Genomic DNA, 26,343 nt, shown 5'->3' on the forward strand with positions numbered 1-26,343 from the left:
GTGTAAAATATCCCATAACAAGACCCGTCTCATGTGAAGATTTTTTGGCACTGTTCATATGGCATGTTTATCTCTTCACTAGGGGATGTTTGTTGACTCCGCTCTGCTGCGTTGATGATGTTTTCCACTAATCTGTATTGATCTAAAGCCACTTCCTGCCATTGTTTTGTCACATCCCCACTGTCTCCTCTCTTCCTGTCCATCTAGTCCTCTTTTTCCCCGGCAAGGAAACCGGGGGCTTGAAGAGGATACACAAAGAAGGAGGGGGTGGTAGTGCTGTAGGTGAGTGTTTTAGGTCCGGGCATTACTCATGTTTTAGGGCCATTAATCTGTTTACAGGCACGTGAGGGGGACAAAAAGAACAATATTTCATTGAAATTTCATTCAAATTTTAAGATGAAGCTGTCTTTATTATATGAAGGTCAAACCTTGGGATATGTTAGTTGTGGCATGCATGTGTCTGTGTGGGAGGGACAGAGTCTGCTCTGACCCTGATAACGTAGCCACTGGTGAGTAGAAGCACTTGCCAGCATTTGATAACACCAACAGAAACGTCAGGCAGATCCTTACATCAACAAAGACCTGGAGAAGTGTGAAAAATACTGAGGTTAGTGAGTTGGGCCTGCCTTCAGAATAACTCTGAAGGTATAGAGAATCAAAGTTCCTATCAGAAATGTATATCATTTGATTTATTATAGTGGATCTTGTTTTACTGGGTTTCCTGGGTTACAGCTGGGTTTGTGACCCTAAACTGGATAAGCAGTTATAATATTTTTAAATAACTGCATGAATAGATGGATCTTATTTTTAGACACAAAGCAGTATTCTGGCTCAGCTTCAGTGCAGTATACTTGTTGTAGCTGTACTTGTACACAGTTTTTATATGCAATTAGCGACCTCCCAGAAAGTAACACAGCAGTACAAGCTTCTACAAAAACAGCATGCTAATACAAAGCTAACAACCCTAGCTAACCCAGAGTTACGTTAAACAGCCAAGGAGTCAGACTTGTGCGGTTGAACCCTTCATTTCTATTAGTACCTTCTTCTGTAGTAGAGCAGCAGCTACAGCGGCTACAGCACTCTCTGTGAAGTGTTCTTTGGGTTGTTTTAAAACTTTAAAACAGCTTTGAGTTAATCCTTAAAAATCAAATAATAGGTGTTCTATGTGTCCTCACAGAGATTGTGGCCAGTATGAGGGACTGTAGCCCAACATTTATACTGTTAACTCTTAATTATGTGATGTGTTTTCCGTTGGACATTGGTTGCATTTTCACCCATTTTCAGTCCAGTCCTTGTACTTGACCAGTTTCAGAGGATTTCTTTGTTCTTTTTTATTTTAAGTTCACTACTTTCTGCACTCACAGGCTGTCACAAAAGCACATCATCAAGAGTTTTGCACAGTACTGTACTAAAGGAAGCTAATAAGCTAATAAGTAATGTAATGCTTTACGTAACACACTTTTTTAAAATGACAAGTAATATGTAAGACATTGCCTAAAAAAAGTAGCAACCCCAAGCAGTTACCATCTTTATTTTCAATTATATTGTAACAAGCGTCTGTGCACATATATATGTTATTATTTTTATATAAATGTGGAGAGATATAAGTCGCTTACAACATGTACGTTTTCAAAAATAATCTTCAGGCGTCTGTAGCTTCAAATGTGGTGCAGATCGTCTGTCAGTGTTTCAGAAACAGAAATAATTAGAAATATCAGGTGGATAATTATGCAACTTTAGTACGTCCAAGTAGGGTCTGAAATCTATAAACAGCTGTCTGCACGTGTTCCCCACTATGTAGCAAACACTAGTGGATGAGTGAGTGAACAAGTGGACAATCTGACCACAGCATAAGAGGAGGATACATCATCAACCAGTAGTTAGCGAAGGAGCATTGAGTTTACATTTTCATTTTATGTGTATAAAAGTGTCAGACAGTTAAATGCTGTGATTATCATTCCTCTCGCAATGTTTTGGGGCCACACTAATCTGTAGAAATTCATGCTACACAAGTAAGTGCATAGTGCACATAGGATACAGTGGTAGGGAACTAATGGGAGCATCCTTCAAATACTGAAATTCTCAATAACAGTAAAAAAAAAAAACTAATAACAGGCACTAAGAGAGCCTATATTCTTGTCTTAATATTTGCTTTGTGTGAGTATAAGTGTGTCCACTCGAGAGACCGAGAGAGAGAGAGAGAGAGCAAGGGATGTACGTGTTAACACACGCCAGCAAGTGACCTCATAGCCTTTTATAATTTTGAACTAATGGCAAAAGCACATGTCCATCAAGACCTCTGGTTTGAGGTTACAATAGCTTATTGTATTGCATCCAGTGCAGCATGGGTGTAATTTTATGAACATGCAGGATTTTGTGGATGTGTGTGTGTGTCCATTTCTCAACCTTGAAACTAAACCAGAGGCTTGTGTTTCAAAAACTCTGTGAAGTTTGGACAGCCATAAAAATCTATAAAAATGTTCATGTTACATGTGAGGGATAAAAGACTCAAACACTTACTAAACCCTTGAGGTTCATTTGGAATAGTTCACACAGTTGTTAGGCTACCTAGTGATCTTGTGGATAACATTGGTCTTCCATCGAGAAGAAGAAGAAGAAAAATAAGGCGAAGGAATGCAGACGATAAAGTTTTCCTGCCTGCTGGATGATCCCTGCAGGAAGAAGGATGTGTAACTGTGGGTTTTACTGCAGGGAACCACTGGTCCTATCTCTATTGTTCCCAAACGGTTTGGATCGTCAAATCTGCATGCATCCTCTCCCTCAACACATAACATTCACATGCATAACTGCCAGTTAATGACACAGCTACAGATTCAGTTGCCACTTAGTCTGCTATCAGTAAATCCACTATGTTTTTCTTTTTCTGCCCAACACAAGTGGAAGACGGGTGGTTTAAAGGTATTTGACATGTCTAATACAGCCTATGTCCAGAAGGCAAGCCCATTAGCTATTGTTTTAATTCACTGAGACCACAATGGTAGAGCCAAAATGAGCAATCTTGGGTGATGTTGATAAGAAACACCTTTGAGAATTTTTAAGTACTCTTTTAAGTACTTTAAGTAAGATTGGTGAGACAAAGAGTTTTTGTTCACAATGACAAGAGGTATCTTTATAGGAGTAAAGGTGAGGCGTTCAAACTTAAGAGCAGTCGAGCAACTGTTAAGCATGGTGGTGGTACCATCATGCTCTGGGGCCGTATGTATATATTTGAGCCTGTGCAGATGAAAGATGTGTGCTATAGAATCATTCTACTCTGGAAAAAAGAACAGTTACAAGAAATTAATAAAAACCCTAAAATTACCATTCACATTAACATTCGTGCCGATGATGATTGCATGAAAACTTCTGTACATTGCACCTCATAGATGGACTACAGCTAGTGTTTTTCAGTTATTTGTTCAGTTTTATATAGACCTTCTTGTTGTATACATACAGCTTGCACCTGCTGCTAACTAATATCAGTTACTTCATCTTTCATCACTCCTGTAATGTTACTATTTGAGCTTTGCATAGTCAGTAACTGCAGTTGTAATCTGTAATTCCTATCTACCTGATGCCTTAAAAACTTTCAGAGGGTCCCGTCCCCATGTCCTCACCCATCCCCCCATATTAGCAACAAACTGAGCAGGCTAAATCCTGCAGCATGCATAATACAACTCCAGTCTGCAGCTTCAAAAGACTTCAACACTCAAACCAATAGTGAGTAGTAAACATCGTCACGTTCACGTCTTCTAAACAGAGTCAGCTCTATTAAATAAGTAAATAAATACTCTGAGCAAAGCAGGTTTGCTCACCAAGGCTGTGACCTGAAGACGACACAGTCACATCTCATACTTCTGTGTCTTTGTAAACAAGGGCGGTACGAGTTACTGTACATCTCTCACTATTATATGCTGTATCTGTTTCCTACCATCACCAAACAAACAAACCTCCTTATAGGTCATTATCCTGCGGCAGACAGGAAATGAAAATGCACTGATACAGCGCTCTGTGGCTGTAAACAAGGCGCTGTTGCCTTGCAACAGTGCTTCTATAAATCACCAATTAGCTCATCACGTTTTGTTTATGATCAAAACTCTTCTCAGCTTGAGAGACGAGGAGACGCTCTCTGTAAATATTCTATTTTCATGAGCGATCCAGAGTGCAAGTCTGAGTTATTTATAAAAACAAAAAAATATTCAGGATTTTCCTGTCTTGTCCTCGGATTTGTATTTGATAAATATTTCTATCTTGGCTCAGAAGACAGCAACACTTTGGAAAGCAGGAAGATTTCTATCAACAGACTGTCCCGGCCAGATGACCTACAAACAGAAAACACTAACAAGTCTGCAGTGGGTTGACCTGTTGTTGAGATTAGCTGCTGTTCTTCTTGATATCTGAATGACACGCAGGTCAAAAGTGCACAAAGAAAAAAATCCTCTGACCTCTTGCACGTGTGCTGCAAGGAAACAAGAAAGCGCAGTATTAGTATTTACACAGCTCGGGTGCTGCAGCATGGCTATTCCCTGATCTTTTGTGACCTTTTATTTAATATAATTGTTCTCCAAGTACTATACGTCATGTATTCATTATGCCAGTGAAAACGAAAAACAACTGAAACAGTGCTAAATGTGAGGAGGACAAATAGAAGATAAGAAAATCTATGTATTCAGTACTCATAGCTTCTGTGCCATCCTGCTGTATCTGGACCAAATGTGTCACTGAGGATATCATCTGTTCCAGTAATACAGTTTGCATTTTGTCAACAAATCCCACAAAGAGTCTGGAATCAACAATGATTTGTTTCTGTTAATAATAAAAATAATAATCCATCACCCAGTTATTAAATTCGGGAGGCATGGCTGGAGTCTAAGTTACACACTGGAGAGGCCATCAGTTCATTGCAGGGATAACATAGAGAGACAACCACACTCCCTAACATCCACACCTATGGCAAATTTACAATCACAAGAATACCTCAACATGCATGTTTTTCTGCTGTGGGGGGAAGCTTGACTACCTCAAGGGAGAACATGCAAATGTCACAGAGAGAGTTGGGGGAACAACCAGGATGTTCAAAACCAGGATCCTTCTGCTTTGAAGCAGCAATGTTAACTGCTGCTCTTTTTAAAAAAATAAAAATATAACAATAACTTAAAGTAGAGCTATGCAAGACTCAAGTGAGACATCCAAAATAAAAAAGTTTGATCGTTTTACTCTGTATCATCTGCAAGAGAAAAGCTACAGAGGAAAACTTTTTTCCCCACCCACAGTCTGGCAGGGCGACTGGGCACCAGCTGCCACAAGTCTATGCAAGGTAATCACTTCTTAAAAGATGAGCTCAACACTGGTTCAGCCAAACAAATGTAAAGCTGTAAAGCTCTGTAGTCTCTGCGGAAATATTTATGCATAAACTTCCACCCTGTTGGTAACAACTTGGTGTCAATCACCCCAGCGTCTCTGCTTAAAAGACCAGAATGACACCCAAATGGTCTCGCTCTCCAGGAGCGACTCAAGTGTTAGCTTTAATGAGTTTCTCATAATTAAAAGTGGATATCAGGCTGTAATTGAATTGCTAATATCACCGGTGCTGATCAGTATCTCCTCAGGGGTGATTTTATCATCAGGGCTGTGAAACTGCTCTCGGGTGTTTGTATCAGACGGGCAATATCATGACTTTTCCACACGAGTCTGACTCAGAGTTCGTCAGAACACAAATAAAGCCTTTGCGGAGACAGTTGCCTTGGTAAAGTGGGGGAAGGCGGGGGTGCTGGTGTGCATGTGGTCTGACAACTTAACACACACATCAAACAACTGTCAGACCCCCACCAACTCTCACACACACCTAAACAGAGAGAACACACACCTCATGCTCCTCTAGCGCTATAAGTATCACTGAAAGAGGTCCATAAACACGCAAACACACGAGGCTGCGATAAAAGATCAGAGAGGCGTTCTGCAGCCCTGCAGACACACTTCCACCGTAGCGTGTGTTTATGTCTTTGTGGCGGATGACAGCTGAGCGAAGGGCTGGGATTAAGAGTGAAATGCCTTAAAGTGCTTGAAGAAAAGGCAAAACACAAGGAGCATCTTTGTGCATTCATGGCATGTGGTTTACAGCACAAGGCCACACATGAGAGTGGACTACAACAACAAACAGTACGGCACACACAGGTGGCCAATTAAAGAGGAAAAACAAGAGCTGGACATTGTGGAAACAGGCTCTGATGTGATTAAGTGAAGCAGTCGATGGTCTGCATGGAGTTACTCAGTATCCAACCTTCAAGAATAAAAATAGAAGGAAAAAATACTTTTTTTGTGGTCTCAAGAAATGCATGCATCACACAAGATTCACAGATTCTGTCTTGATGTGTTTTAAAGGAGACTTTTTTTAAAAAAAAATTTCATCTTCCCAAAACTCCTCTACAAAGCATAACAAGGGTTTTATTTTTGGGAAAAGTGAGTGGGTGGCGGGCTGATTATCGAGGTCTGGTGTTTTATTCAACTATATGTTCACATTTCTGTCAACAAACAGCTAAAAACAGACTTCTGTCCCACCAGAGTACAAGAAGGAAGCTTGCTTTGATTCACTTTGCTTTGCTGTTTTCCTGTTCTGCCCAATGAACTCAGACCAAAAAAAAACAAAGAGCTGGATGGACAATCAAGGCTCACAATGTGGAGGCAACACAAATGCAGTCACATCACTGTGATTACCCAGTACCGCAAGCTAACAACACATCACAATAATTGGCAACAACAAACAGCTCTGTAACAGTAAATGATGTTGGTGAAAGGACGGGAGATGGGAATATATCCTCATCTTCATAATCAGAGGAAGAGGGGGATGACTAAGGAGAGGACAGGCGAAGCATGGTGGAGTGGTGGAGGAAGGGATCAGTGGAGGAAGATTGTTGAGTGATACAGTAGTTGTGTCTAAAGGTCTGTGCCCTGGCGCCACTGCTGCCACTGTGCTGAGAGACGGAGCCGACTGAAGACTGAGATGTTCCACCTGGGCCAGCAAAACAGCAAAGAAGAGAAGAAGACTTTAATTTGCTTTGTTTTTTTTCTCAAGAGGAATTGAGGGTTGATTTTTAAATAAATGCAGGGTCACCAGAGTTGTTTTTCAATTTCACACAGGGAAAACATGATATGAAGTGACATAGTGTGTGTGTGTGTGTGTGTGTGTGTGTGTCATAATTGGCTAAGAATTTCTAAAATTGACAGATGTGACTCAAAAATGATAATTTATGGCTGCATTTCTACTGAAACCCAAAGACAGAGCAGCAACTGAAGTAACCATGAAATCACAGAGAATACTGTGAATATATATAAAGACTTTCACATGAGACCCTAAGAACAAACTTCAGCTTTTTTATCATTCTTAATATAAAGTTGCCAAAAAGTTGCATTTAAAAATTTCATTTGACTGCTTCCCAATATAAACATGTCCCACTTTGTCCCACACAAACACTGTTTGTCCCACATTGGGATGTGGTCACCCTATACAAATGTATATCCAAGTTTCCAAAATTTAGGATTGGAAGACGTTCAGACATGAAACTGTAGGTAAACACAGGTGTTACTAATGGTGTTGATTAAAGCTCTGCACCTAACAGAACTTTGATTAATGTCATTAGCAGCACCTGTACCACCCACGGTGGCTACTGTGTCTTTTGTTTCACACTGGTTGTAAGTTTTGCTGCTTACAGAGGCACTTTTTAGCATTTATTTTTAAAATAGATGATTAGTATTACTATTGTGTTTTTATTTTTTTCATTTATAAATATAGATCTCCAGCAAAATAAAAATTCATCTCAAATAAATTGCAGAATCTATCTTTTAGTTTATCTTCAAAGGTAATATTAAGGCTGTGATTGAAATCTTTGCCTGTTTTAACGGTTTTTGTGTCCTTTAATTCAACAGACCAAAACCATTTTGTGGCTCCACATGTCTGAGCATGTACTGGCAAGATAAAAACAAAACAAAACAAAATCCAGGTAAAAAACCTTCAGTTTCTTATTCGGGTTTCGGGTAATCAGGATCGCCCACTACCAGAACGACTCTCTATTGATATGAAAATTGGCCACTTTAAGGAACTTGCTGTGCCCAGGTGTAACTCTGAGGTCCTGTCCAAACATGTCTGTTTATCTGATGAACTTTCATTAATTATGTTATATTTGTAAGTTAGATTTTAGGTTTGTTTGTTTTGTTTTTTTTGTACAAACTGAATATGGGAAATGTGTTTTTTTTTGTTTGTTTTTTTTGTTTTTTTAAAGTACAAAAAATGCACAAAAAAAGAACAATGTTACAAGTTTTTTTTGTGTCTTTGCTTTTCTTTGCTCATAATTACTTCATTTTTATTTCCTGTATAGAATTTTATAAGACATTTTTTGCACTTTTAAACTACAGGGGGAGTCAAATTTGTAGTTCTTTGGTGGTTTTGTTTGCTGCTTTTCTGTCTGAGAGTCTGCACAGTTTAAGTTTGCCTCCAGAATTCTGTTCATGTTGAAAATATTTTGTGCACAAAAGTGAAAAATTACCTGTAAATATATAAAACTTTGACAGGCTTTAATGAAGTTACTTCACGGTGTATTAGCTAGTGTGGCAGTCAGTGGAGAGAAGGGGGTGTATGCAAAGGAGGAAGGAGGAGGGCAGTGGGAGGGTGCGAGTCGGGTGGGGGTATATAAGTGGAAGCAGAATTCACACACAGCAACAGACTTGAGTGCTGTCAGCTGCTGTGAACCAAGTGGGGGTTTTTTTTCACCCCGTTCTCAATTTTTTTTAAAGAAAAATAAGGATAAGAAAAGAGGAAAGGGTGACTATGGAGACAACTGTGGGCTACGAGTACTACGAGGACTATGAGGAGTCAGACAACTCCTCAATGTGTGACTACTCAGAGTGGACGCCATCATACTCTGTCATCCCAGTACTGTACATGCTCATTTTCATCCTCGGCCTCTCTGGCAATGGAGTGGTCATCTTCACCGTGTGGAGAGCCCAAGGCAAACGGCGAGCTGCTGACGTCTACATCGGAAATCTGGCCCTGGCCGACCTCACCTTTGTAGTCACGCTACCTCTCTGGGCTGTTTACACAGCCATGGGTTACCACTGGCCCTTCGGAGTGGCTCTGTGCAAGATAAGCAGCTACGTGGTGCTGCTCAACATGTACGCCAGTGTCTTCTGCCTCACCTGCATGAGCTTTGATCGCTACCTAGCCATCGTCCACTCCTTATCCAGCAACCAGCTGCGCAGCCGGGGTCAGATGCAAGGCTCCCTGATAGCCATCTGGCTGTTGTCTGTTATACTGGCCGCTCCGACTCTCGTCTTCCGCACCACCAAGTACGATGCAGAAACCAACCGCACATCCTGTGCCATGGACTTCAGTTTGGTGGTGACACAGAAACAGCAGGAGAACCTGTGGATTGCCGGCCTCAGCATCTCATCCTCCGCTCTGGGCTTTCTTCTACCTTTCATGGCAATGATGGTGTGCTACGGCTTCATCGGCTGCACCGTCAACCGCCACTTCAACACCCTGCGCAAAGAAGACCAGCGCAAGAGACGCCTGCTGAAGATCATCACCACACTGGTTGTGGTGTTTGCTGCATGCTGGATGCCCTTCCACATCCTGAAGAGCGCTGACGCACTCACCTACCTGGACTTGTTTCCCGACACTTGTGATTTCCTGCGCTTCCTCCTGCTGGCTCACCCCTACGCCACCTGCCTCGCTTATGTCAACAGCTGCCTCAACCCCTTCCTTTACGCCTTCTTCGACCTGCGCTTTAGATCCCAGTGCTTGTGCCTACTCAACCTGAAGAAGTTCCTGCATGCGAGCCCGGCTAGCTCCCTGTCCTCGCAGAAGACAGAGATTCAGTCTCTAGCCACAAAGGTGTGACTATGGATTAACACCCAGAGGCACGCTGGGGTCAAAATGAACACTGCAGAACAATGTAGGTGAATCAAAAGTTTCCAGTACTGAGTGCTTGTTTATGGTCCAGCAGCAGCCAGTTTCGGGGTGTAACCTTTGCTTGCTCTCGCTCTGGACTATTGACTGAAGGCTTGTGGTTTTGGTGTCAGACCACACCGAAACCCTAGACTCTTTTTTTTCTTTTTCTTTTTTTCAGCAGCACTGAAACTGAGCTACATAAGAGAGACTCATTTAAAAATAAGGGGAATGTACTTTTATTAAAACTGATATACTCATCAGTTCGTCTTCTCCTGTGGACTTTCTGCAAAAGTACTGAGCTATGAAGTCTCAAATCATGTTCTCAAGTCATGGGAAACTATATTAGGTTGATTATGACCATGCAATTTCCCCCTCCCTTTCCTGTTTTTTATTAATAAACTCTTGAGGTGGAGGTGTGACATATTAGAAACTGTGCTCTTGAAATCTGTCTTGACTGATCAGTATCTGCACCGCAGCCAGCAGGACTACGTCTGTGTGGGGGTGTGAGTTAGTCAGCAAGAGGTGTTTGAGTCTGATAAGAGTAGAGTAAGAGGTTGGGGGGGTGGACAGACCAGACAGACAGATGGCAGCTGACAAATGTTTTCTAGTTGCAGAAAGCCCCGATTAAAAGGTGGCTGTATCGACAGGCTCTGATGTGTCTGCCTTTGAATATGAATGAATTTGTTCACTAGTAACAACATAAAACCCATTTTTGTGAATATACATTATTTTTTGAATTTATGTCTATGATTTGTAATTAAAAGCCGGTGCTTTGAAGGGAAAAAACCCCCAGTCTCTCTCGCTCTCTCTCACTTTGTTATACCCTGCTGTGATATCTTGTGGAATGTATTTTCTCCAATCCAGTGAATACGCGTCTTCCTGTTTGGTGAGTTGCTCAGAGGAGGCAGCCTTCCCTCCTATTGTGTTTCGGGGGGCCGAAATCAAAGCATACAGTATGTCTGGAGGAAATGCACGTCGGTCTTCTGTTTCCCTCTTCAGGCGTGTTTGTTTCTTCTCTTACAATTCTCCCCAAATTAATCAGTGAGCACAAATGGGATCAACCACACGGCATTTGGCTTCGTCCCAGACAGAGTAGGATCTTAAGTGTTAATTACCAAAACTTCACTCGTAATCCGTGCTGCTGTGTATCCCAAATGCATCTGAATTATTTTGGTAGATATCAATATTAATGTGGTAGCACACTGAGCTTTAATTCAGAATAGGAATAACCAATTTGGACTCTAATGAGCTTTTTACAGGATAAAATCAGTGACAGCGGGGAGACTCGGGGATTGGATTAATCCTGGGTTACTAATTTGTAGTGGACTTGCCGTCTCTTTGTAAAAACCTTAGATGAAGCAGAGCTTTGTCTAAATCAGTTAAGACTGAACACCACATTTAAAGGTGACACTGTTGGAAATTGTAGTAAAGAACTGGGAGGAGGATTTCCTTTAGCCTTGAGCTCTTACTTCAAAATATACCTACTATACTCTTCTATATAGCACAGAAACCCATACAGTACAGCACAGTATAACCTTTATAGTGATATTTCTCTCATGAACCCTGAACTCAGTTTCTTGCCTTTTTAAAAAATCTTTACTATGGTAACATATCAGCTTTGTTGCAGCAAAACTTTTGGAGAGGAACTGAGATCTTAATTGCTATATTAGTTGCACTCATAATAGTCGATACCTAAACAACAGATGCATTCACACCAGTCAATATCTAAACATTAAATAATAAAATACAGCTACAAAACGACTAAATTAATGATTTTAACTTAAACATTTACATTCCGATGAGTTTTGGCACTCACCACAAGTAAAATACCATATTACACTGTAAAAATTCTCAGGTTTACTTTTCTTTTTACACAAACATGTGACTGTATTTTGGGTAAATGTGACCAAATTGAATTTCTTGTAGGAGGAAAACTGCAGCTGTGACTTCAGTTTGGGAAAGTCGAAAAAGACTTTGTTATTTTAAAAGAAGGAACTTCAACAGCTGCAGCCACACTCGCTCTGCCTTCTCAGTCACAGTCTCAGTTTTCCTTAATCTCTTCTGAGCCACGACACACACACACAGACATGCAAGAAAAATCTTTATCCGAATTTAGTCTAGAGGACGAGCGCAAACATCTTGAGCTTTTTGTCAATTTTCAGTCTTAACATTTTCAAACTGGGACAAACATCCAGGTGCAAATTAACTAAGGACAAACTATATACTCGAGCCAGTGCAGCTAAATATTTCTAAGTGAAACTTCAAAGTCTCATGCAATGGCTATTTTGTTTTACAAGATGGCCAGTCACATTATCCTCCACAGCATCAAAGTGAAAGCTAGCTGTGAAACATAATCTGCTCAGATTATTTTCATGGGTTTCCAGGATTTATGAAGCTCACATGTTCATGTTACAGATTTGCTAAACTACACCAGAGAAAAGAGAATTACTCCCTTTGATTGGGTGACTGACATGACTATTCAGGAATTATTACACCAATGTTTTCATTCTCCTGTAATTACAGTGAGTGTGAATTAAGCATGTCTAGACTGGAAGCAGGCTTGCCGCAGGGAATCCCGAGAGCAGAAACAGCCTTCATTTCCCACTCAAATGAATCATATACAACCGGGACAGTACGTTCTAGGATAAACACAAACATGGAGTTATTTGTTTTTTTAATCTCAGAGAAAACCTGACAATTAGCACAGCTTTCTGCAGCTTAAAGGTGCATTCATGCCTGCGCTAAGATGGACAGTAGCTGTCCTGTCTGGGGAAAAAATCGAAGCTATGGTGTATAAAATAAATTACCAATAATTATGTACATTCATAACCATACATGCCTATGTGCTACCGAGAAAATGAAAACCAGCCAAAGAGTCATTCAACAGTTTTAACGAGAAGAATTTCTTTGCCCTTAAGTCCTGAAACCAAAGTCTGAATTTAGTTTAGTTTCACTTTATTAAAGATACACACAGGCCCATAGCAAATAAAAAAATACATACAAAATGCATAAAAAAAAAAGAAAATGTAAAACAAATTCCACAATATCACAAAATTACACAGAGGCTATAATGCCGGTGATTCCATAACTTTGAATAAACTGAACTTAGTGCAGGGTCAGTCAGAGATGTAATTATACTGTTTCTGGAGTCCTTTACCCTACACATACAACTGTGCATCAGATTGTGAATTATAGCACAACAGATAGGTACTCCAACACTAACAAACATTTGGCTTGCACTGCTCCACCCTGGCAACTTGTGCATCAACCTCATTCCATTATTATATGCTACAGTGAGTTTCCGCATACTGCTTTCTCTGTAGCTCTTGCACAAATGAGCAGTGTACACTGGAGTGCAAAAGGCTTTGACGAGTCCAACAATCACTGGAACAGTGCACATACCAAACTTACAGCTCAACATTGCTTGTGCATACATTAAGCAGCATTGTCTAAAAATGACTATACCGTCCAACAAATCATGAGATATGTAATGACCTAAATATTTAATTGGAGTACACACTTTAAGAGAGAATTCAGGAATAACTAAATTCTGGTCCTTCTTACTTTTGTCAATAAAAATATTCCTCTTCTTGCCGTTATAATGAATATCGAACTCTAGACCACATTGAGAGCATGCCCTCAATAACTGTTGAAGGCCAGCACTATATGGTATTACCAACTACACAACCTGTTACACAGTCATCTAACAGCTTTCACAAATCATCCATATAAACATTAAACAAAAGAGGAGACAGAATACTCCCCTGTCTAAGCCCGTTCCTCACATAAAAAGGGGGCAGACACACAGTAAACCCATTTTATGTGCACGGACTGACGGGCATACGAGAAGGACAGAACTCTAACCAAAGATTTAGGAACCCCTCTGTTGTATGACTTATAAAATTGCTTTTCATGATTTACACAATCAAATGCATTTTTCCCCACTTTGTCCTTAATAACAGGTACAAACATAACAGCAACAACTGAATCCAGCAGAATACCATGAACTATGAATCCTGTGAAACAAAAAGCAACCAAAGGAGAAAGTTTCCTACTAGCAAATTTCAAATGTGCAGATATCTTATCCATCCCACATGCCTTACAGTCTTTTAATGTCCTAACTGCATCATAAATTTCTTGTTATAACACTACAACATCTTCCTTATTATCAATTTCATCCACTGCAAAAATGGCAACTCAATAGATCACAGTAATGTTTCTGCCACATTCGAGTAATTTCCTCAGAGCCACTAACACCATCAACATTAGCTGGAAAAGATGTCTTAACACTTCATTCCTTTTAATAAAACGGAGAGCATACTTAAATTTAGCATTTGTGTGTTTCCTATGGTCAAATAGAGGGCTGGATGTTTCCGCCCTGACTCTGCCCAAGCCTTAAAGGACCTTCTGGCCTCAGCATGAAGCTCCTCTGCACGTAACTTGCAGCCTGATTTAATTTTATACGTCTTAGTCTTAGACAATGAACTGCTCAGCACAAGTAGGGACTCCACAATATTCACATCGAAGGAACACAACTCAGCCCCATGTTGGGGGATTTTACAGTTGACATCATAACATGCAGATGCATCTTTTGGTAGCTCAATCTTAATAAGCAGGAAGTCAGACTGATTTAGAGTTAAAGACACAGGCACATGATCAGTAAGAGCAAGATCATAATTAATGCTCATAAAGAGTCATGAGCATCAGCTCTGCAAATACAATGATCTAGCTATGATGTTGTGTGCCATGCTTCACTAATATATGTGCAGCTATTATCAGACAAAAAGACTTTACTAGAGAGAGTCAAGCCAGTATCAGAGCAGCACTGCAGTAAATGATTTGCAAATTAAGATCTACCATCAGATACATCCGCATTCAATGGATACACAAGTGGAGTCAATGTCCTGAATGAAAGACATGACACAGGACAGTCTATTAAGACACCTAACCTCATTCTGGGGACACTCATAGGGCACATATACATTTAGAATAGTAAACTTTCTATCTTGGCCAATAATCTCAATTCCTAAAGCCCAATCAAATTTCAGTCTGACAACATTCACCAGCTGATCATACATCTTGTGCCAGAGTGTAGCAACACCACCAGAGATTCTCCCACGAACCACCCTGGAGCTCAGATCAGAGGTAGATTCACCAACGCCATGAAAGTCTTTGTGCAAACAGTTCGTTTTTTCTAGATCTTGCTTAGATAGAAACGTTTCTTGGGCACACAATATATTACAGAACACCAAGAGTTTATCCATTAAAAGAGACAATATTAATACTCATTTATCTCAGCGTGCCATGTGCACCCCACTGAAAGCTGCCGCCCTGTGCTGCTTCAGAATAACCAGTGTTTGACTCAGTGCACTGCCGCTGCACCCCAGTCCTCCCTGTGACGGCAGTGACTCCGCTGCCTCTGCTCTTCTTAGGCCTACGAGCCTCAAAATAGCGGCGAACATAAATACATATCCTTTACGTCATCACATTCAGCAGTAACATGAAATGATCCAAATCATTTGTGGGCAGTGTCAATTTTCCGACATGTCACGGACTCACCCAACTTCTCAGTCAGATAGGAGCGCAGAGTATCAGCGTCGAGATCAGGGAAAAGCCATATTGCAAACACACAGTTTGGTTTTAACCACAACGATCTTATCATAACTGGGGTCATACAGTGACAATCAAGCTAGCCGCACCCACAATGTTGTTGTTGTTGCACTTTTTTTAACGGATATTACGGTAGGAAATATGAGCAATTCATACATTTATAATTCTTTCACTACACATTGAAAATAACAAAAAAGATTACAAATTCTGTAAGAGTTGACAATATATTTCTAAAGTATTGCCTTCTCACTAAACTGTACATTTCTATTCAACCTGACCTTATCTCCAAATAAATAAAATTGCAGTACTGTATTTTTGATATTGTGTATTTTTAAAATGTTATTACAGGAAACTGTTAGAGGCGACACAAATATTTCACTGGATTCTTACTCTGGATCACCCTTCCTCTTCCGGCTCACAGCTCTCTGAACTGTATGGTTTCACAGAAAATTATACATAGAGAGATAGACAGATACTGTATTGATCCTGTCACATAATGAAGTTATTATACATTTTTACAGAGAGAACCATAGAAAGGTTTCCCTAAGTGTTCTTCATGGTTGAATCAGTTAGAGGGAGAAGGAGCTCTGCTGCTTCACAAAGGTTTAATTGAGCAGGTGTGATGGGTTGTCCATGATGGTGAGCAGTTTGTTCAGTGACCTCTGACCCTCACTCACTCAAACGCCTCCAAATTCTCACGAGTGCTTCTTCTAACCTTGCAGATTAATTTGTTCTTCTTTTTGGCATCTCTGGCACTGATGCTGCCCCTGCTTACTTTAGACCTTGTACACAGCCTCACTGCTGGTCCTCCAGTCTAATCTGTCATTCGGGTGAACTCTGATTTCCACCCACAGTACCTTACTTCAGTTGGGATCAGTGGATGGAGGGAATCAGTACTGCATCTGTACAAATTGTTCGACCCTATAAACCTGAAATCTGTGTGGAACAGCTGATCTGTATGGTGTGCAGAAGAAGACAAAACATTATTTACCATCCCAGTTACTATGTTACTGTGGCTTGTGGATGAATGTGTGCATCACTTAGTTTTAATAGCACATTACAACATTCAGGCATCAGTCTAACACAGTAACACTTGTTACAAATTCAGCAGAAAGAAGTTGCTCATCGTGTGCACTGCTGAGAAAAAGAAGCTCATTTCATTCATTTCTGCTTTTTCATGAAAAGAGTGTCATTGAGGAACAATAAGTGGGGTTCGCTCTCAACACTCCTCGTGAGGACTGTTCCAATTCTTAGCACACTGCTCTTCTCTTTCCCTAAGTCCTTAGCAATTCTCCTACTCACTTTTCCTTTTCTTTACAATGGCATTTTCATTGAGGTTAAGGAAATGAGGTTAGGAACAGGAGACAGGCGGTGCTTTTGGTACTTGGTCAAGACAACCAAGTATCAAAATGTGGAAGAAAGAGGATTTAAGTGACTTTGAATGAGGCATAGTTCTTGGTGTCAGATATGTTGGTCCGAGTTTTTAAGAAACTGCTGATCTACTGGGAATTTCCCACACAGCTATTTCTAGGGTTTACTGAAAATGGTCCAAAAAAAGAGAAATTATCCAGTAAGCAGTAGTTCTCTGGTTGAAAATAACTGGGTGAGGTCAGACATTAGAAGAAAGCTACACTGCTGATAGGAAGTCAACAGTAACTCAAATAACAGCATATTATAACCAAAGTATGCAGAAGAGCATTTCTGAACACACAACATCTCAAACTATGAAGCACAAGACCACACCAGGTGTCACTGCTGTCACCTAAGAACAGGAAAGTGAGGTTACAGTTTTCAGTGTGTCACCAATAGTGGACAACAAAAGGTTAGAAAAGTGTTGTCTGGCCTCATGAACCTCAGTTTGTGCTACGATATTCGAATGATGAGCAAAATTTTGCATAAATGAAATGAAAGCATGGATCCATCGCGCCTTGTACCCATCTTGAAATGTCTGCTTCCAGCTGGATAACATTCCATGTTACAAAGATCAAATAATCTCAAATTGGCTTCTTGAACATGACAATGATTTTACTCTACTCACATGTCCTCCACAGTCACCAGATCTCAATCCAAATGAGAACCTCTGGAATGATATTGAACTGGAGATTCCCATCATGGATGTGCAGCAGACAAATTTGCAGGAACTGTGTGATCCTGTCACGTCAGTGTGGACCAAAATCTATCAGGGTATGTTTCCATCACCTTGTCGAATCTGTGCCATGAAGAATTAAAGCAGTTTTGTTACTAAAAAGGGCTCCAAGCTGTTATGAGCAAGGTGTATCTTATATAGTGTCCACGTGTACAGTTTATAATTATTATAAACCTTTTTTTTCACGATAGTTCAAATATTCACTACACAGTTTTTTATTTCTTCCTTTCTTTCTTTCCTACCATCATTGACCTTAGAGGTGACCTTTAAATGCAGAGAAAACACAACCCTGTGGAAATATGCAACCCCAGTCCATCAGCAGACTGGGTCAACTCTTTATCAAGTAAATTCAAATTGCTTCCTTAATGGCAAAGTAAGAAGATTTTCAACTGATTCAATGTCATATAAATGGGTGACAAACAGCTATTGTGTTGCTTTAAAAATCAGGCACTCTGTGTGCTACAAACACGTGTCCAAGTGTCATAAATCAGAACCCAATAATTCAGGTCAAGCAGAAAATAGTCAAAGGAAGTGTGCACACATTTCTCCTTGAGCCTAACAATAGCAACTTAGCGGCCCCGCCAGTAAACCAGACCTTGAGCCTGGTCTTGCAATAGTGTGGTAGGATGAGATGCTGACCCCTGGAGAGTCTTGGAAGACCCTCAGCTTCCTGCCACCCGGTATTCCAGATCTCCTCCCTGTACTGTCCCGAGAGATTAACAGACCCCATGGACAGGATAGGAGTCAGCAGCCCGAGCAGGAAGACTAAAAGGAGGGTAGGCAAGGTAGGAGTTCCTGCACTGGGATATCCTGTCATTCAAAAGCATCTCTCTGCATTCAGTGCCCTGTGCAAGACCTGCAAGCTCCACCTGAGGCCTGTCTGCTTTACATACTCTCCTGCAGTTTATTTTTAAGGAAGCAGACACACGATGTGAAAAGTTACTTTCTCTAAGAGCATGTATGACAATGAAGCAGTACTGCATTGAAGACAACAGAGTTTACAATAGAGTAAGCTGCAGATGTAAGACTTAAAGTGGCAAATCGGATGTGTCCCTCTTCTCTGTCTCTCCTGAGATGCCATTTCAAAAGCATTCACACAAGACAGCTATCGCTAGTGGAGACACGTCTTTTCCGAAAGAGCGGAAGTGCCCAAGCTTTGGGAGACTCCGGATCTTGGGTTAGTGAGTCTTAGAGGAGATCGTCCTCTTCACCGAGCACAAAGTGTCCCTTCATTCTCTCCTCTATCCTCTCCATTGTGCATCCTTCCCTCTCTCGAGCCTAAATGGAGGCACTGTCGCCCGCAGTGCAGCACTGAGCCAGTTCAGAGGCTCAGCTGCACTGACTTGAGCATTACAAGCGCTACAGGTAACGGTTGATGAGCATCAAATCGAAAAAGAACTTACATCAGAGCAACATCCAGAGAGGCTATGTGCTGCAGCTTTAATTCATTTCATTGGTGAGGTGAGGGGAAGATCACAAACCTTTAATACTCCCAACAAATTCATCCGTAGAGCGAAAACAAAATCAGAGTTTCCAGCTGTCGCATGTTGTTGCAGCCACACACTGGAGGGACTCTTTCCCAACAATCCACTGCCACACACAGTATGTTTGTGCTTCTGTGTGTTCTGACTCATTTTACATGTCGTGTGGACATAAATCTGTTTATACAAACAGGTTTTTGTTTATGCAGTCACACTGACGCGACCCTGCTTCCTTTTGGAGACAAAAAAAGCCAGTCGATTATTGTAAATCATTAGATTTTAGGGTAAAGACATTGTTTAAGGTTAAGGTAAGGCTTAAAATAAGTTAAGTGCTGATTCTGGGGTGCAGACATGTCTTAAGGCTAAAATAAATACTCTACTTTGAGTAATATTGAGTGAACAGTGTGATTTTTATGTGTTTTTAAAGAAGTTTCCACACAGCACTTTTACATTGGACCACCTTCTTTCCTATCCAGTTGTTGAACTTAAATGTAAGGTGAGCACAGTGAAACTTTCTCTTTTCAGATGAATTGCTGGGTCATATTCTGCACATGCATCATTTTGCACAACAAAGCTTAAACATCTGAGGTCAAAGGTCAAAGCTCCAACGACACTTGTAGTATAAAGAACAGTACTCTTTATACTACATGTGTTATTGGAGCTTCGACCTCTTCAGACCTTGTTCGTCTCCATGCAGTTTGGATAGTAGGTGAAGTTGTGCCAGAAGCCTCTGTTTTGTCTTTAAAAAGGGACTTCTGATTTAACTAGGTCATGCAGCAGTTTTACAGTAATACGTTTCAAAGTGGAGATGTTAAATAAAGAATCTTTCCCATGTTGCATACAACTGCAGGATTGTCACAACTAAATTCAAATTTGTATAAAGTTGTGATGACCCCTTAGGCACTGGGTTGTTGTTCTGCAGGGGCTCGCTGAGGAGCCGACACCAGCATTTTGGCTCGGACCAGCTTGGCTGCAACGTGATTTCTCGGATTTCCTTTGCTCTCTGCACACTCCCACACTTCCATGCGTGCTTTACTCTAATGACCCACTGACAAACATGTTCTCTTCATTTAATTATGTTTTGTAAATAAATGATCACTTCCTGTGTTACAAGTCTCCCTCATTTCATCACACTCTATGAGCCGAGCTGTGATTCTGTGATAAGCAATTGATACGAGCAAAAAGGGCCTCTGCATCTAATCTGTGGACAAGCATCAAATTGCATCAACCCCTGATGTTCTTAGTGTTTAATTGATCTGCTGCTACTTCTGTTTTAATTTAAATAGTTGGTGTGATGGCAGCTCCGCTGAGTTTGCTTCATTAGCAAAAAGTCATCTTTGATTTGTGTCTTCATAAATTTGGCTGAGATAACCTGAATCAGAGATGTTATGAGAGAGGAAAATGAAAATATGGCCCTGAGTTTAAATCTGCTGCAGAATTCAAAAGTAGAATTTCCCGGTTGGTTGGTGGGGTGTATAACATCAAAATAACTACAAAAATAAGTGCCCACAGGCATTTCCCATTGTTTGCCAATTGCAGATGCTTTCTTCTGGAAAGCTTACAACTAACATTTGATAAAACAACTTAAGATGTTACATTGAATGAAATAAGGGTAAAAAAGATGATTGTTCCACATATATTTGTTTTCTTTTTGCATTGGTTCTTCAGTTTGGTGCCTGTGAGGTCATTTTATGCAAGAGCAGATATGAAGTTAGCCTGTGAGGCTGCTATTAGTGACTTATAATTCTTTCATTTTTGGAAAAGGCAGGAATGTTAGTGTTATAGGTTGGCAGTTTTGTTTCTTATGAACTTCATTTAATGAGTTGTGCAAACTTACAACTGTACATTTTGAGGAAAATTTCTTCTGCTTAGCTAAACTCAATTTGAAATCTGTGCACTTAAAGCAAACTGGAAAAGATTACTGACATCAGCCAAACTGTGAGTGATTTCTTTTTACAGTATAGTCTCTCAGTAAAATGAATTCCCTGTGATCCTGTCTGCAGCTGACAAACTGAAGTGGTGCTTCTGAATAAAGAATCTTCATTCATGCTTCAGGCCCTGCTCTACAGCGAGATGCAGTCGGGCAGCTTTCAGGCAGCTGGAGCAGTTGTTTCTCTGCTCAAGGTTTAGTCACAGTTATGGACATAAAATCAAACTTCAAAACAATGTCCAAAGTCATGTGGCAAAGCTTTTATCAGGGAACAATGGAGTACATGACAATGCTCATTATTTGCCTTGTGAAGAAGCTGGGAACATTGCACTGAAATACAATACAATATATCTGTCTTCACATGATGAGGGACAGACCTGTAACCTGCTTAGTTTATTTAGTTTTATTATTTATTTTTATCTGCATGCTATACTACGTTATCTTAATCCAAGACAAACATGTTGTAGGACCTGACCTTCTTAGCAGCAATGCAAAACGTAATTTTTCACTTTGGTAGTTAATGCTGCCATCTTGTGGTAACACAGGACATTATCGGTCCCCGGAACCTGTTTTCTTGCTCTTGCTAACTCCGGACCTATTAAAAAGACGGACCGAATCCTGTTAGCAAAAGCTAATCCAAATTAGCCTCGCATTTGTTTGTGTGTAGTAATGGTGTCCCGCAAACAGACGCGGGTATGGAAGTACGTGAACGACGGCAGTTTGATGAAACTGAAATCATACCTACGGAAACACACGGATCTGGATGTGAACTTTTCCCAGGGTAAGAGACAGAGGAGCCCGCTGCACCTGGCCTGCTGCCTGGGGGACGACGCTGTTCTGCGGCTGCTGCTGAAACACGGAGCCGATGTTCTCCAGAGGGACCACAAAGGGGACACGGCGCTACACGTCGCGGCCAACAGGGCTCTTAAACACGGAAAAACGGGTGAGGATGACCTGGAGATTAAAATTAATAATTGAATAAATAGCTTTGTCCGCCGCTAATTGTTAACTTTGTGTATTTGGGGGGGCTCTTTCAGCGTTAGATGACCTGGTGGTGCCTCTGAGAAAACACTGCCCTGAAGCCCTAAACGTCCAAAACAGAGCCGGAGTCACACCGCAAGACCTGCTGAACTGGATGAAACATCCAGAGGTAAAAGTGAGCTGAAGCTATTAACTGAAACCGGAATAAACAAATCCCATCAAACTAAACATGGGACACAGAGGTGGGACAGCTAAGATATGTAGCATATGAAGATGCAAGGAGGACAGGTGGTGAAGGTGAATAAGTTTAAATACCTGTGGTCAAACATCCAAAGCCTGACAGAGTAGAGGATGTGAAGGCTTTTACTGAGAGTACCCAGTATCGACAGGAAACAGTACGTCATAGGGACAGCTCAGTTTGAGCTATTTGGAGACAAAGTTAGAGAAGCATGGCTGAGATGGTTTGGACATGTTCAGAGGATAGAGAGTAGATATATTGGAATAAAGATGTTGAGTATGGAGCTGCCATGCAGGAGGAAAAGAGGAAGACCACAGAGGAGGTGTTGTCATGGAATTTGTTTGTGAGTCACGGGATTATAAATGGCTCAAAGCTACGTGGTTCATAACATTACCTAAGATTAGATTTGAGGAAATGCAGGGTGAGTGTGTGAGGGTTTCTTACTCAGCACAGCCAGACCTCATTACCGATGAATTTGGTTGTAATAAACTGAGCTCAGCTCTGATGTGTTGGATTATCCATCTCAGATTGATTTCCATGCATCTTCAGTAATATTTACATGTTTCCCTGACATTTATCGCAGGCTGCAGAAAACATGAGCCATCCACGTGAAGCAGACCCTGAAAAGGAATTCCTGGAGAAGCTGTTTGACGAATGCGAGGATGAATTCTATGAAACCTTTGGAGTATATGATGGTAAATCCTAAACGTCACCGATGAATCTGAGTTTGACTCTCTCTCTGCTTGATGATAACGCTGCTGTATTTGTTTCACAGCTGATGACTTTCTTCCCGTTGATGATGACGAGGAAGACTTTGGGGACTGGGCTGATCGCATCCGGAAGGAATACTATGATAAAAAACACGCCCAGGCCCAGAGACTCGCAGCCTCATCTTCTGGGTGGAAAAGAAGCAAGAGTAAACGAGAGAAAGAGGAAGAAGAGCGAAGCAGCAGGGAGCTGCACAAAAGGCTGCAGAAGGAGCACGAGGAATATCTGGCTCGTGCAGCTCGCAAAGAGGAGGAGACTCGGCGTGGCAAGAAGCGGCAGTATGATGAAAGGTGCGCGGCGACCTTTCAGGGTGGCACCTCGGCAGGCAGCACAAAGCTGAGCTTCGATGACATCCCCTGGCCGGCTCCGAGAGGCACGGTCCAGGAGATGATCGAGGTCATGCTGCATGGTGTGGACCGAAAGGACGTACCGACGTTTCGTAAAGCACTTCGAAAGCAGCAAGCGCTGTGGCACCCCGATAAATTCGCTCAGCGATGTGAAGCTCGATTGGAGGAGAAGGACAAACAGAAGATCCTGGATACAGTCACCGCTCTGTCACAGGAGCTCAACAGACTGGCTCAGAGTTTGAAGACTTGAAAATCACACCATGAACGTTATATGTGCTGATGCACAGTCATGACATGTTGGTTGGTTTGTTTTTCTGCCCATTTGATCAAAGAATAAACTTAATATATTGTTTTACTGTACGATAGAGTGCCTTAATAGACACACATGGACACTCTCGGCCACATAATGTTTAGCAAGTTTTCCTGGATCTTATTTATTGTCTTTCTGCCTCCCCCACTGATGAGAACATGTCATATGGGTCATCAGAGCCAAGCAGCTTGTCTTTTCTTTTCCATAAAGAAAAGAAAAGACTCAAATACGCTTCTGGAAGAATGGTCAAAAGTTCCTATAAACACACTCCTAAACCTCGTGGAAAGCCTTCCCAAGACAGCTGAAGCTTTTTACACAGCTGAATAAACGTCAAGCAGACGAGTGATTATCAGAAGTGTGAGATGCTTGAGAATATACTCCGGTGTCCTGTTATATTTTAGATAGCAAGGAGCAGACAGCTGCGTTTATTAAACTCCACCGAAACAATCTGCAAATTTCAATTCAATAAACTATCATCTTGTCTTTATTTTTAGTTAGCACATGCCTTAAACACTTAAAGCTGTAAGATAATGATAGTTATATAAGAGCAGATGCATGCTGGTGCAATAAGCTGTATGTTTTACGTTCAATGGATGCATGATCTGATTAGTCGACTAATCGCAAAAATAATCGGTGACTAGTCGACTATCAAAATAATCGTTTGTGGCAGCCCTAGCAAGCATGTATATATATGTAAACAGAATTGAGTACTGAACCCTGTGGAACGTGCACGCTCTAATCACTGTAATAAAATGTTATGATCAACAGTAACAAACGTTGGACTGAGGTCTAGCAGGACAAGTACAGAGATGTTCTTCAGTTGGAGCTAGTTCCTCCGGATTTTCTGTGTGTGTGCGCCTTCTTCAGTTCTCTGAAGAAGTTCTGAACTGAAACTTGCATGGAGTAAGATGGACGGCATCGCGTCTGTCAACTTTGCCAGTCTTGTCTTGGCTGATGCTAGCTCTGTTCCTTTTTATAATTTCTCAAGATGTCCTAGGTCTCCATGTATATGTTCGCCAGTTGCTATTAGAAATCAAAGCATCTTACAATCTAGCTCTTAAACAAACGGCGACAGGAGAAGGTTATGGACTTCCTCCATTACTTTCTGAGATGCCTGTTCCAGCTGTGCCGCCACCCTCACGCCACACCATGGAAGAAGCGCCCAAGGAAACAGGGAAGGTGAGTTGGTAAACTCGTCAGAGTCAGGGCTTATCTTCGTGCTTCTCGTGGAACTACAGGACCAGCGGACTGCACCCCTGGATGGATCCTGCCTGTTGTCCCTAGAGCTCCCACGACATTTGATCTGCTGCTCCCGTACTCTACTTCCCTAAGTGGCCTCAGACCCGTGGATGTGGCGTGGATTACAGTAACCTTTGTACATTTACCCAAGCTGGTACCTCAGACATTGAGGTCTGCACCCATCAAACCCATGCAGCATCTTGCTGGACTCACCTGGATTACACCTGGATTACACTATAGCTTGAAACAACGTTCGAGGACAGGACTGAAAATAATTTAAAAAGCAGGCAATGTCTAAAGAACCGACCTTCATAATATATAAAAATAGAGAGAAATTATCAGTCCCTCGAGACTTTTGCACCAAGAGTTTAAAGAAATGTAAAGAAATAATGAAAATATTAGGCTGCAACCTAAAAGAAAAAATGAAGGAGGTCCTCATAATTCAAACAGAGGTCTGAAGAAGTAACGACCCAGCAAACAATAAGTTAAATGAAAAATTATTTCCCAGACTGGTAGAACTTAATCTCCACATCTGGTTTGGAAACTATGAGGAAGCTCATGTGCAAGAATATTATTATTATTATTTTGTATTATTTTTTTAATTTATTTTTCTTTTAAATTATATCTATTTGTTAGATTGGATTCGATGTGCTTTATATTATCAAAGATTTTTTGAAGAAAGCGTCATCTCTTTGGGACACTGCAATCTGGTTGTTGAGTGATGACATAAGAAATCATCTCAGTTGTTCTCCTGACTAAAGTTTGGTCTGTTTACACCATCTTTTTCCTGCCATGCGATTCCATTTGTCCCTAACCATCAGGAACCCTCATTTGAACTTTTATTGAGAGGAAAAAAGTTAACCACACAGAGTTCGAGTAGCAGACACATCTCTACGTCAACTGTTCAGAGGACAATCCTTGAATCAGGCCTTCATGGTCAAATAGCTGCAAAGAAACCACTACTAAGGAAAAGCAACAAGCAGAAGAGATTGGTTTGGGCCAAGAAGCACAAGGAATGAACATTAGACCAGTGGAAATCTGTGCTTTGGTCTGATAAGTCCGAATTTGAGATCCTTGGTTCCACCTGCCGTGTCTTTGTGCGATGCAGAAAAGGTGAACGGATGGTCTCTACATACATGGTTTCCACTGTGAAGCCATGGAGGAGGTGTGATCAACGTGTGTCAAGTGCTTTGCTGATGACACTGTTGGGAATTTATTCAAAGTTTAATCACACTGAACAGTAACATGCGGGGCGAGGGGCTTGAGCACCTGCCCCTTTCCTGATGGGTGCCCCAAATGCCCTTTTCCTGAGGCAAATTTTTATTTATTTTTTTATTTTTATTATTTTTT

The 26,343-nt window shown here is 41.1% G+C and overlaps 2 protein-coding genes and 1 long non-coding RNA gene across 3 annotated transcripts; 2 read left to right on the forward strand and 1 right to left on the reverse strand.

The window, feature by feature from the left end:
• Positions 1-752: 752 nt before the first annotated feature.
• On the reverse strand, positions 753-21,529 carry LOC112847382 (uncharacterized). The gene is made up of 2 exons (XR_003220897.1): positions 17,592-21,529; positions 753-7,009 (listed from the first exon to the last, which is right to left on the reverse strand). It is a non-coding gene; the product is annotated as an uncharacterized LOC112847382 (long non-coding RNA).
• LOC100702089 (apelin receptor B) lies at positions 8,788-10,373 on the forward strand. Its single transcript, XM_025909045.1, has one exon. The coding sequence runs from the start codon at positions 8,822-8,824 to the stop codon at positions 9,890-9,892; it is 1,071 nt and encodes a 356-aa protein (XP_025764830.1). The 5' UTR covers positions 8,788-8,821; the 3' UTR covers positions 9,893-10,373.
• Positions 21,530-21,658: 129 nt separating the features above from the next.
• Positions 21,659-23,804, forward strand: nfkbil1 (nuclear factor of kappa light polypeptide gene enhancer in B-cells inhibitor-like 1). The gene is made up of 4 exons (XM_003444375.5): positions 21,659-22,053; positions 22,148-22,260; positions 22,913-23,024; positions 23,105-23,804. Exons 1-4 carry the CDS (start codon positions 21,780-21,782, stop codon positions 23,692-23,694), a joined length of 1,089 nt encoding a protein of 362 aa, XP_003444423.1. The 5' UTR covers positions 21,659-21,779; the 3' UTR covers positions 23,695-23,804.
• Positions 23,805-26,343: the final 2,539 nt, after the last annotated feature.

This window comes from Oreochromis niloticus, linkage group LG7 (assembly GCF_001858045.2).
Source record: "Oreochromis niloticus isolate F11D_XX linkage group LG7, O_niloticus_UMD_NMBU, whole genome shotgun sequence".
NCBI lineage: Eukaryota > Metazoa > Chordata > Actinopteri > Cichliformes > Cichlidae > Oreochromis > Oreochromis niloticus.